The following is a 13,422-nucleotide window of genomic DNA, read 5'->3' as shown; positions in this document are numbered from 1 at the left end:
CGGGGGTAGCCACTGCAATGGACTTTCAATAACTAGTGAACTCCAGTGCCAGTATTTAGCCTTTAGTGCCTTGCCCTTAACAGGCCACTGGCTGAGGGAAAGTCTAATGCAGTGTTTGCAGAGGCTCCTACCTAATGTTCCTACTGACTACTTCTACCTAATGCTCCTGCTTAATGTTCCTACATCCACCTAACAAAAAATCCTTAACACCTTCCTTAGGTGTAAATTCTATGACCACATAGTCTCACCATGTATATGGCCCAAGTTTTCATGATATAGACTGAGAGTATTAAATAAGCAACTGTACTTTTTTCATATAGTTAAGTATGACGGACAACCTAAGACCACAAGTATATGTATATGCATTGCATATTGTACTTAAAGATTCGGAACACCACTTTCTCAGTTTGCAAAATCAAGCTAATTGGTTGTGTAACTCTCCAGACTATGAGGGCATTTTCATCACAAAATTGTTTGAAAGTGAGTTTTTAAAATCTATAAGTTGCTACATTATATCAGCTGGCATTCACAACTTCAGATGTAAATGAATGGAGTACTTATGCTTTCAGTTGCTCAAATGTTCAAGAGATGGGGCCCCATGTGAGTAAAACATCTCCCAGTATGGTATACCTGATCCCCTACTTACAACCTATGTGGCTTATGACTGTCCATACATATGACCAGAAAAAAAAAAAAATTAAAAAATACAAATGATGAAATATGAACTAAAAATCTTAAATGTAAAATGTAAAAAGAAATTACAGAATCATATAATAGAGCTGGTTGATAAAAACTGAGATAATCATGATAGAAACTAAGATAAAAGAATGCTGACAGGTGTACGAGTTCTACACACCATGCAGATATGCGTCCGACTTATGCCTATTATGAGATCCAACTAGTCGGTCAGAGTGGAACTCGGAGGAGGTGTACTTAAAAATATTTGGTAATTAACTGGTTCATACAAATATATGGCATCACCAGAATCTGCCTACTTGTGGTTATACCATGAGTGAAAAGTTCCTTCAGCAAAACATCTCATCAAAGAACTTCTCACTACAATGCAGTCCATCTTTTCCCTGCTACTGATTGTAAATGCAGTCCTGAAGTTGAAGAAACTTCTGAAGAAGGGATCCTTGAGTAATATTTCTTATCTATCCATATCTCTGATGCTTGTTCCACCTGAACTCACTCATGAGGATGGCCACATCAATTGAGTCTCCATAACTACTGAACTCTAGTGCTGATTCTTTGCCTTTATGCCTCACCCTTAATGGGCCACTGACAGAAGGCAACACTAGCACAGTGTTTCCAGAAGCTCCTACATAATGTTCCTACTGATTGTTTTTACCAAACACTCCTACCTACTACTTCTACCTAATGCTCCTGCCTAAATTTAGTTCCTACCTACTATTTCTATCTTTATTTATATTATTTTATTTTGCTTTGTCGCTGTCTCCCCCGTTTGCGAGGTAGCGCAAGGAAACAGACGAAAGAAATGGCCCAACCCACCCCCATACACATGTATATACATACACGTCCACACACGCAAATATACATACCTATACATCTCAATGTACACATACATATACACACACAGACACATACATATATACCCATGCACACAATTCACACTGTCTGCCTTTACTCATTCCCATCGCCACCTCGCCACACATGGAATACCATCCCCCTCCCCCCTCATGTGTGCGAGGTAGCGCTATGAAAAGACAACAAAGGCCCCATTCGTTCACACTCAGTCTCTAGCTGTCATGCAATAATGTCTGAAACCACAGCTCCCTTTCCACATCCAGGCCCCACACAACTTTCCATGGTTTACCCCAGACGCTTCACATGCCCTGATTCAATCCACTGACAGCACGTCAACCCCGGTATACCACATCGATCCAATTCACTCTATTCCCTGCCCGCCTTTCACCCTCCTGCATGTTCAGGCCCCGATCACTCAAAATCTTTTTCACTCTATCTTTCCACCTCCAATTTGGTCTCCCACTTCTCCTCGTTCCCTCCACCTCCGACACATATATCCTCTTGGTCAATCTTTCCTCACTCATTCTCTCCATGTGCCCAAACCATTTCAAAACACCCTCTTCTGCTCTCTCAACCACACTCTTTTTATTTCCACACATCTCTCTTACCCTTACATTACTTACTCGATCAAACCACCTCACACCACACACTGTCCTCAAACATCTCATTTCCAACACATCCACCCTCCTCCGCACAACTCTATCCATAGCCCACGCCTCACAACCATATGACATTGTTGGAACCACTATTCCTTTGAACATACCCATTTTTGCTTTCCAAGATAATGTTCTCGACTTCCACACATTCTTCAAGGCTTCCAGAATTTTCGCCCCCCCCATGATTCACTTCGGCTTCCATGGTTCCATCTGCTGCCAAATCCACTCCCAGATATCTAAAACACTTCACTTCCTCCAGTTTTTCTCCATTCAAACTTACCTCCCAGCTGACTCATCCCTCAACCCTATTGTACCTAATAACCTTGCTCTTATTCACATTTACTCTTAACTTTCTTCTTTCACACACTTTACCAAACTCAGTCACCAGCTTCTGCAGTTTCTCACATGAATCAGCCACCAGCGCTGTATCATCAGTGAGCAACAACTGACTCACTTCCCAAGCTCTCTTATCCACAACAGACTGCATACTTGCCCCTCTTTCCAAAACTCTTGCATTCACCTCCCTAACAACCCCATCCATAAACAAATCAAACAACCATGGAGACATCACACACCCCTGCTGCAAACCTACATTCACTGAGAACCAATCACTTTCCTCTCTTCCTACACGTACACATGCCTTACATCCTAGATAAAAACTTTTCACTGCATCTAACAACTTGCCTCCCACACCATATATTCTTAATACCTTCCACAGAGCATCTCTATCAACGCTATCATTTGCCTTCTCCAGATCCATAAATGCTACATACAAATCCATTTGCTTTTCTAAGTATTTCTCACATACATTCTTCAAAGCAAACACCTGATCTACACATCCTCTACCACTTCTGAAACCACAATGCTCTTCCCTAATCTGATGCTCTGTACATGCCTTCACCCTCTCAATCAATACCCTCCCATATAATTTCCCAGGAATACTCAACAAGCCTATAACTCTGTAATTTGAGCACTCACCTTTGTCCCCTTTGCCTTTGTACAATGGCACTATGCAAGCATTCCGCCAATCCTCAGGCACCTCACCATGAATCATACGTACATTAAATAACCTTACCAACCAGTCAACAATACAGTCACCTCCTTTTTTAATTAATTCCACTGCAATGCCACCCAAACCCGCTGCCTTGCCAGCTCTCATCTTCCGCAAAGTGTTTTGGGAGCAGCTGAATGAATGTGTTAGTGGTTTTGATGCACAAGACCGAGTTATAGTGATGGGTGATTTGAATGCAAAGGTGAGTAATGTGGCAGTTGAGGGAATAATTGGTATAGATGGGGTGTTCAATGTTGTAAATGGAGATGGTGAAGAGCATGTAGATTTATGTGCTGAAAAAGGACTGGTGATTGGGAATACCTGGTTTAAAAAGAAAGATATACAAAAGTATATGTATGTAAGTAGGAGAGATGGCCAGAGAGCATTATTGGATTACATGTTAATTGACAGGTGCGCGAAAGAGAGACTTTTGGATGTTAATGTGCTGAGAGGTGCAACTGGAAGGATGTCTGATCATTATCTTATGGAGGCGAAGGCGAAGATTTGTATGGGTTTTCAGAAAAGAAGAGAGAATGTTGGGGTGAAGAGGGTGGTGAGAGTAAGTGAGCTTGGAAAGGAGACTTGTGTGAGGAAGTACCAGGAGACACTGAGTACAGAATGGAAAAAGGTGAGAACAAAGGAGGTAAGGGGAGTGGGGGAGGAATGGGATGTATTTAGGGAATCAGTGATGGCTTGCACAAAAGATGCTTGTGGCATGAGAAGCATGGGAGGTGGGTTGATTAGAAAGAGTAGTGAGTGGTGGGATGAAGAAGTAAGATTATTAGTGAAAGAGAAGAAAGAGGCATTTGGATGATTTTTGCAGGGAAAAAATGCCAATGAGTGGGAGATGTATAAAAGAAAGAGGCAGGAGGTCAAGAGAAAGGTGCAAGAGGTGAAAAAGAGGGCAAATTAGAGTTGGGGTGAGAGAGTATCATTAAATTTTAGGAAGAATAAAAAGATGTTCTGGAAGGAGGTAAATAAAGTGCGTAAGACAAGGGAGCAAATGGGAACTTCAGTGAAGGGGGCTTATGGGGAGGTGATAGCAAGTAGTAGTGATGTGAGAAGGATATGGAGTGAGTATTTTGAAGGTTTGTTGAATGTGTTTGATGATAGAGTGGCAGATATAGGGTGTTTTGGTCGAGGTGGTGTGCAAAGTGAGAGGGTTAGGGAAAATGATTTGGTAAACAGAGAAGAGGTAGTAAAAGCTTTGCGGAAGATGAAAGCCGGCAAAGCAGCAGGTTTGGATGGTATTGCAGTGGAATTTATTAAAAAGGGGGTGACTGTCTTGTTGACTGGTTGGTAAGGTTATTTAATGTATGTATGATTCATGGTGTGGTGCCTGAGGATTGGCGGAATGCTTGCATAGTGCCATTGTACAAAGGCAAAGGGGACAAAGGTGAGTGCTCAAATTACAGAGTTATAGGCTTGTTGAGTATTCCTGGGAAATTATATGGGAGGGTATTGATTGAGAGGGTGAAGGCATGTACAGAGCATCAGATTAGGGAAGAGCATTGTGGTTTCAGAAGTGGTAGAGGATGTGTAGATCAGGTGTTTGCTTTGAAGAATGTATGTGAGAAATACTTAGAAAAGCAAATGGATTTGTATGTAGGATTTAGGGATCTGGAGAAGGCATATGATAGAGTTAGAGTTGATAGAGATGCTCTGTGGAAGGTACTAAGAATATATGGTGTTGGAGGCAAGTTGTTAGAAGCAGTGAAAAGTTTTTATCAAGGATGTAAGGCATGTGTACGTGTAGGAAGAGAGGAAAGTTATTGGTTCTCAGTGAATGTAGGTTTGCGGCAGGGGTGTGTGATGTCTCCATGGCTGTTTAATTTGTTTATGGATGGGGTTGTTAGGGAGGTGAATGCAAGAGTTTTGCAAAGAGGGGCAAGTATGAAGTCTGTTGTGGATGGGAGAGCTTGGGAAGTGAGTCAGTTGTTGTTCGCTGATGATACAGCGCTGGTGGCTGATTCATGTGAGAAACTGCAGAAGCTGGTGACTGAGTTTGGTAAAGTGTGTGAAAGAAGAAAGTTAAGAGTAAATGTGAATAAGAACAAGGTTATTAGGTATAGTAGGGTTGAGGGTCAAGTCAATTGGGAGGTAAGTTTGAATGGAGAAAAACTGGAGGAAGTAAAGTGTTTTAGATATCTGGGAGTGGATCTGGCAGCAGATGGAACAATGGAAGTGGAAGTGAATCATAGGGTGGGAGAGGGGGCGAAAATCCTGGGAGCATTGAAGAATGTTTGGAAGTCAAGAACATTATCTCGGAAAGCAAAAATGGCTATGTTTGAAGGAATAGTGGTTCAACAATGTTGTATGGTTGCGAGGCGTGGGCTATGGATAGAGTTGTGCACAGGAGGGTGGATGTGCTGGAAATGAGATATTTGAGGACAATATGTGGTGTGAGGTGGTTTGATCGAGTAAGTAATGTAAGGGTAAGAGAGATGTGTGGAAATAAAAAGAGCGTGGTTGAGAGAGCAGAAGAGGGTGTTTTGAAATGGTTTGGGCACATGGAGAGAATGAGTGAGGAAAGATTGACCAAGAGGATATATGTGTCGGAGGTGGAGGGAACGAAGAGAGGTGGGAGACCAAATTGGAGGTGGAAAGATGGAGTGAAAAAGATTTTGAGTGATCGGGGCCTGAACATGCAGGAGGGTGAAAGGCGGGCAAGGAATAGAGTGAATTGGATCGATGTGGTATACCGGGTTCGACGTGCTGCCAATGGATTGAATCAGGGCATGTGAAGCGTCTGCGGTAAACCATGGAAAGTTGTGTGGGGCCTGGATGTGGAAAGGGAGCTGTGGTTTCGGGCATTATTACATGACAGCTAGAGACTGAGTGTGAACGAATGGGGCCTTTGTTGTCTTTTCCTAGTGCTACCTCACACACATGAGGGGGGAGGGGGATGTTATTCCATGTGTGGCGAGGTGGTGATGGGAATAAATAAAGGCAGACAGTATGAATTATGTACATGTGTATATATGTATATGTCTGTGTGTGTATATATATATGTGTACATTGAGATGTATAGGTATGTATATTTGCATGTGTGGACGTGTATGTATAGACATGTGTATTGGGGTGGGTTGGGCCATTTCTTTCATCTGTTTCCTTGCGCTACCTTGCAAACGTGGGAGACAGCGACAAAGCAAAATTATAAAAAAAAAATTCTCTGTTTACCAAATCATCCTCCCTAACCCTTTCACTTTGCACACCACCTCGACCAAAACACCTTATATCTGCCACTCTATCATCAAACACATTCAACAAACCTTCAAAATACTCACTCCATCTCCTTCTCACATCACCACTACTTGTTATCATCTCCCCATTAGCCCCCTTCAATGAAGTTCCCACTTGTTCCCTTGTCTTACGCACTTTATTTACCTCCTTCAAGAACATCTTTTTATCCTCCCTAAAATTTAATGATACTCTCTCACCCCAACTCTCATTTGCCCTCTTTTTCACCTCTCACCTTTCTCTTGACCTCCTGCCTCTTTCTTTTATACATCTCCCACTCAATTGCATTTTTTCCCTGCAAAAATCGTCCAAATGCCTCTCTCTTCTCTTTCACTAATAATCTTACTTCTTCATCCCACCACTCACTACCCTTTCTAATCTGCCCACCTCCCACGCTTCTCATGCCACAAGCATCTTTTGCGCAAGCCATCACTGCTTCCCTAAATACATCCCATTCCTCTCCCACTCCCCTTACCTCCTTTGTTCTCACCTTTTTCCATTCTGTACTCAGTCTCTCCTGGTACTTCCTCACTCGTCTCCTTTCCAAACTTACTTACTCTCACCACTCTCTTCACCCCATCATTTTCTCTTCTTTTCTGAAAACCTCTAGAAATCTTCATCTTCGCCTCCACAAGATAATGATCAGACATCCCTCCAGTTGCACCTCTCAGCACATTAACATCCAAAAGTCTCTCTTTCGCGCGCATATCAATTAACACATAATCCAATAACGCTCTCTGGCCATCTCTCCTACTTACATACGTATACTTATGTATATCTCTCTTTTTAAACCAGGTATTCCCAATCACCAGTCCTCTTTCAGCACATAAATCTACAAGCTCTTCACCATTTCCATTCACAACACTGAACACTCCATGTATACCAATTATTCCCTCAACTGCCACATTACTCACCTTTGCATTCAAATCACCCATCACTATAACCCGGTCTCGTGCATCAACACCACTAACAAACCCATTCAGCTGCTCCCAAAACACTTGCCTCTCATGATCTTTCTTCTCATGCCCAGGTGCATATGCACCAATAATCACCCATCTCTCTCCATCAACTTTCACTTTTACCCATATCAATCTAGAGTTTACTTTCTTACACTCTGTCACATACTCCCACCACTCCTGTTTCAGGAGTAGTGCTACTCCTTCCCTTGCTCTTGTCCTCTCACTAACCCCTGACTTTACTCACAAGATATTCCCAAACCACTCTTCCCCTTTACCCTTGAGCTTCATTTCACTCAGAGCTAAAACATCCAGGTTCCTTTCCTCAAAATACTACCTATCTCTCCTTTTTCTCATCTTAGTTACATCCACACACATTTAGACACCCCAATCTGAGCCTTCGCGGAGGATGAGCACTCCCCGCGTGACTCCTTCTTCTGTTTCCCCATTTAGAAAGTTAAAATACAAGGAGGGGAGGGTTTCTAGCCCCCCCACTCCCGTCCCCTTTAGTCGCCTTCTACAACACGTGAGGAATGCGTGGGAAGTATTCTTTCTCCCCTGAGAAATTCATGTGGAATTGTATATTTTCTGCATATGCTGAGCATAATTGTGAAGCAAATGATAATTATTCTGAGTTCAATTTCATGTGGTTTGTGGTATTATATTTTGTTTTGAAAGGAAGTATATCCTCCAAAATGAAGTGTAAATCAGGGTGGAGTAGATGAACTGTTTGAAGAGAACACTTAGGAACTCTTTCTTGTCTGAAACTGGTACTGTAAGTGTTTTGAGCATGCAAACTGTTTGAAGAAGATGCTGTGGGACTCTTTCTTATTTGAAACTGGTACTGTGAGTGTTTTGAGATGGCATAGTTCATTTCTAGCCTTTATGCTGATATATGTAATGTGGGGGGAATGTCATACATTTGTCTTATGCAAAACTTAGTAAGGTTGGTGTTTTGTTGAGTGGGAAGGGTTCATTCAGGATTATGTGGGAATGCAAGTTGGATTCCAGTTTGATAGTGGATCTTTGTGGGAATTCTGACACAAATAATCAAATAAACTAATGTTCTAATTACATGATTTAATACTGCATGACTATTACGGCTTATGCAATGTTATACTGCATGACTGTTGTTGCTTGTGCAGTGTTAGAGTGCTGTGATGTGATTGTAAGATCATATACATACGAGAGGACTCCCAAACTGGTTTGCAGGGTGCTGAGGGAGATCATGCAAGAAGAGACTTAAAAGGACTAGAGAAGGAACTGTTCTGAGGTACACTCCAATGTATGACTTGAGAATTCTAAGGAAGAAGCCTTTTTGAGTGATTCTGACTTGCAGCCACATATGAAGTTGGTTAACCATTTTTTGTTATATTTCGGGGAGGGGGGGGGGATATGTTAAATTCCCTTCTCACATTGCACAAACAAGTATTCTTACACATGCATACAGGAACTGAGCCACATGAGTGTAGGATTCCCTTCCTCTACTATACATATAGGTAATTACACACACTCTATGTACAGCTGATGCAGAGATATCTTGCTGAAAGTGACAACAATGTGAGTGATCACACTTATGCTTACCAAGAATGCCTGAAAATTCCGTTGACAACCGATTCTCAAAGGCTGTGAAGACTTCTGAGAGAGGCTTACTGGAACCAACGCTCATTCTTCCTAAACTGACAAGAGACTGCCTGCATGATGAAACACTCTCTGAAAAAAAGCAAACATGAAAAGAAACTACAAATCATCATTAGCCCATCCAAATTCCATGGGACACATCAGGTAAATACACCATCTGAAAGTCACTTAATACACATCTTCAACTTATTTCCACTACATTAAAAGTGAAACATGAACTTCCAAACTTATCAGCAACATCTTACTTTTCACTTTCCATAGTAAGCTGATTCCAAAATGAGATCACTGCAAACATAAAATGCATCCATTGCATCTAATCCCTAGTCACTTTTCTTGCATCCTCGTCTAAATTATCCCTTGCTCTCAATGCATCCTTTCATCTCTTCTGAAGTCTACCTCTCCTCATATCTTCTAATGTTCCAAAAAAATTCAATTGTGTTAAATAATGAATGGAAAATTTCTGGTATCCCAATATTTCAATTAAATACAAATACCTTAAATCATTCCAAATGTTAACTATTCAAACTGATATTATGCTATGAACACACGTCTTTTTCAAAGAAGTGAACTATGTTATTACTGACATTCAGTTACTTTCCTTCTGTAACTTTCACAGTTAGTTCACAATTATAACTCATTACTAAACTCTGTTAAAATCATCATCATCAACTAAAACAACATTGACAAAATCCATTTTTTATCACTGTACTGAGACCATACCCTATGGTCACCCGATTTCTCCCTTAACCTTGCATTAAATTCTCCATAAAGTTAGTTAGCAATCAGGGTGACAACACACACCTTTACTGTCTGTGCTCCAGGCACTGCTGCAACCTATTAACTTATAACATATAGCAAACTATTCACTTTCAAGCAAGCTTCAAATTCTCCCCTTTGGAGAAATTCAAAATGACATTCAGCAATTTTTCCACATGTCCCATCAGTGATAAAATTGTCCAAAGTTGATTAGTATTAGTCTTTATCAAGCAGGGATTCATCATTCTATAAATTCTTCCTCTTCCTCTAAAACTCTGTCCACTACTGTGTTTGTTTCAATGCAAAAATTCTATTGAAACACTTACATAATGTTGTGCATTAGCCAAATATAATCCAGCCACATACCAACTGTACTAAAAAGGCAGTGGGTTTGGTTGGTATTGCAGTGGAATTTATTAAAAAAAGGGGGTGACTGTATTGTTGACTGGTTGGTAAAGTTATTTAATATATGCATGTCTCATGGTGAGGTGCCTGAGGATTGGCGGAATGCTTGCATAGTGCCATTGTACAAAGGCAAAGGCGATAAAAGTGAGTGCTCAAATTACAGAGGCATAAGTTTGTTGAGTATTCCTGGGAAATTATATGGGAGGGTATTGATTGAGAGGGTGAAGGCATGTACAGAGCATCAGATTGGGGAAGAGCAGTGTGGTTTCAGAAGTGGTGGAGGATGTGTGGATCAGGTGTTTGCTTTGAAGTATGTATGTGAGAAATACTTAGAAAAGCAAATGGATTCGTATGTAGCATTTATGGATCTGGAGAAGGCATATGATAGAGTTGATAGAGATGCTCTGTAGAAGATATTAAGAATATATGGTGTGGGAGGTAAGTTGTTAGAAGCAGTGAAAAGTTTTTATCTAGGATGTAAGGCATGTGTACGTGTAGGAAGAGAGGAAAGTGATTGGTTCTCAGTGAATGTAGGTTTGCGGCAGGGGTGTGTGATGTCTCCATGGTTGTTTAATTTGTTTATGGATGGGGTTGTTAGGGAGGTGAATGCAAGAGTTTTGGAAAGAGGGGCAAGTATGCAGTCTGTTGTGGATGAGAGAGCTTGGGAAGTGAGTCAGGTGTTGTTCGCTGATGATACAGCTCTGGTGGCTGATTCACGTGAGAAACTGCATAAGCTGGTGACTGAGTTTGGTAAAGTGTGTGAAAGAAGAAAGCTGAGAGTAAATGTGAATAAGAGCAAAGTTATTAGGTACAGTAGGGTTGAGGGACAAGTCATTTGGAAGGTAAGTTTGAATGGAGAAAAACTGGAGGAAGTGAAGTGTTTTAGATATCTGGGAGTGGATTTGGCAACAGATGGAACCATGGAAGCGGAAGTGAGTCATAGGGTGGGGGAGGGGGCGAAAGTTCTGGGAGTGTTGAAGAACATGTGGAAGTTGAGAACATTATCTCAGAAAGCAAAAGTGGGTATGTTTGAAGGAATAGTGGTTCCAACAATGTTGTATGGTTGCGAGGCGTGGGCTATGGATAGAGTTGTGCAAAGGAGGGTGGATGTGCTGGAAATGAGATGTTTGAGGACAATCTGCGGTGTGAGGTGGTTTAATCGAGTAAGTATTAATAGGGTAAGAGAGATGTGTGGTGATAAAAAGAGTGTGGTTGACAGAGCAGAAGAGGGTGTTTTGAAATGGTTTGGTCACATGGAGAGAATGAGTGAGGAAAGATTGACTAAGAGGATATATGTGTCAGAGGTGGAGGGAACGAGGAGAAGTGGGAGACCAAATTGGAGGTGGAAAGATGGAGTGAAAAAGATTTTGTGTGATCAGGGCCTGAACATGCAGGAGGGTGAAAGGAGGGCTAGGAATAGAGTGAATTGGATCGATGTGGTATACCGGGGTTGACGTGCTGTCAGTAGATTGAATCAAGGCATGTGAAGCGTCTGGGGTAAACCATGGAAAGCTGTGTAGGTATGTATATTTGCGTGTGTGGACGTATGTATATACATGTGTATGGGGGTGGGTTGGGCCATTTCTTTCGTCTGTTTCCTTGCGCTACCTCGCAAACGCGGGAGACAGAAAAAAAAAAAAAAAAAAAAAAAATATATATATATATTTTGTGGGGAAGTACCAGGAGAGACTGTGTACAGAATGGAAAAAGGTGAGAACAATGGAAGTAAGGGGAGTGGGGGAGGAATGGGATGTATTTAGGGAATCAGTGATGGATTGCGCAAAAGATGCTTGTGGCATGAGAAGAGTGGGAGGTGGGCTGTTTAGAAAGGGTAGTGAGTGGTGGGATGAAGAAGTAAGAGTATTAGTGAAAGAGAAGAGAGAGGCATTTGGACGATTTTTGCAGGGAAAAAATGCAATTGAGTGGGAGAAGTATAAAAGAAAGAGACAGGAGGTCAAGAGAAAGGTGCAAGAGGTGAAAAAAAGGGCAAATGAGAGTTGGGGTGAGAGACTATCAGTAAATTTTAGGGAGAATAAAAAGATGTTCTGGAAGGAGGTAAATAGGGTGCGTAAGACAAGGGAGCAAATGGGAACTTCAGTGAAGGGCGTAAATGGGGAGGTGATAACAAGTAGTGGTGATGTGAGAAGGAGATGGAATGAGTATTTTGAAGGTTTGTTGAATGTGTCTGATGACAGAGTGGCAGATATAGGGTGTTTTGGTCGAGGTGGTGTGCAAAGTGAGAGGGTTAGGGAAAATGATTTGGTAAACAGAGAAGAGGTAGTAAAAGCTTTGCGGAAGATGAAAGCCGGCAAGGCAGCAGGTTTGGATGGTATTGCAGTGGAATTTATTAAAAAAGGGGGTGACTGTATTGTTGACTGGTTGGTAAGGTTATTTAATGTATGTATGACTCATGGTGAGGTGCCTGAGGATTGGCGGAATGCGTGCATAGTGCCATTGTACAAAGGCAAAGGGGATAAGAGTGAGTGCTCAAATTACAGAGGTATAAGTTTGTTGAGTATTCCTGGTAAATTATATGGGAGGGTATTGATTGAGAGGGTGAAGGCATGTACAGAGCATCAGATTGGGGAAGAGCAGTGCGGTTTCAGAAGTGGTGGAGGATGTGTGGATCAGGTGTTTGCTTTGAAGAATGTATGTGAGAAATACTTAGAAAAGCAAATGGATTTGTATGTAGCATTTATGGATCTGGAGAAGGCAAATGATAGCGTTGATAGAGATGCTCTGTGGAAGGTATTAAGAATATATGGTGTGGGAGGCAAGTTGTTAGAAGCAGTGAAAAGTTTTTATCGAGGATGTAAGGCATGTGTACGTGTAGGAAGAGAGGAAAGTGATTGGTTCTCAGTGAATGTAGGTTTGCGGCAGGGGTGTGTGATGTCTCCATGGTTGTTTAATTTGTTTATGGATGGGGTTGTTAGGGAGGTAAATGCAAGAGTCATGGAAAGAGGGGCAAGTATGAAGTCTGTTGGGGATGAGAGAGCTTGGGAAGTGAGTCAGTTGTTGTTCGCTGATGATACAGCGCTGGTGGCTGATTCATGTGAGAAACTGCAGAAGCTGGTGACTGAGTTTGGTAAAGTGTGTGGAAGAAGAAAGTTAAGAGTAAATGTGAATAAGAGCAAGGTTATTAGGTACAGTAGGGTTGAGGGTCAAGTCA

The 13,422-nt window shown here is 41.6% G+C and overlaps 2 protein-coding genes across 2 annotated transcripts in view; one reads left to right on the top strand and one right to left on the bottom strand.

The window, feature by feature from the left end:
- The window catches only part of LOC139749354 (uncharacterized), a 175,935-nt gene that overhangs the window by 5,349 nt on the left and 157,164 nt on the right, over positions 1 to 13,422 (bottom strand). The window contains exon 17 of the mRNA XM_071663072.1: positions 9,036 to 9,164. Coding sequence (XP_071519173.1) covers positions 9,036 to 9,164 — 129 coding nt within the window. The remainder of the gene's footprint in view (positions 1 to 9,035; positions 9,165 to 13,422) is intronic.
- Positions 1 to 13,422, top strand: part of LOC139749355 (heme transporter hrg-1-like) — a 122,112-nt gene that overhangs the window by 68,721 nt on the left and 39,969 nt on the right. The window lies entirely within an intron of this gene.

This window comes from Panulirus ornatus, chromosome 7, assembly GCF_036320965.1.
Source record: "Panulirus ornatus isolate Po-2019 chromosome 7, ASM3632096v1, whole genome shotgun sequence".
Classification (NCBI taxonomy): domain Eukaryota; kingdom Metazoa; phylum Arthropoda; class Malacostraca; order Decapoda; family Palinuridae; genus Panulirus; species Panulirus ornatus.
Note: the sequence above shows the minus strand (reverse complement) of the source record. Positions and strands in the feature narration are given on the sequence as shown.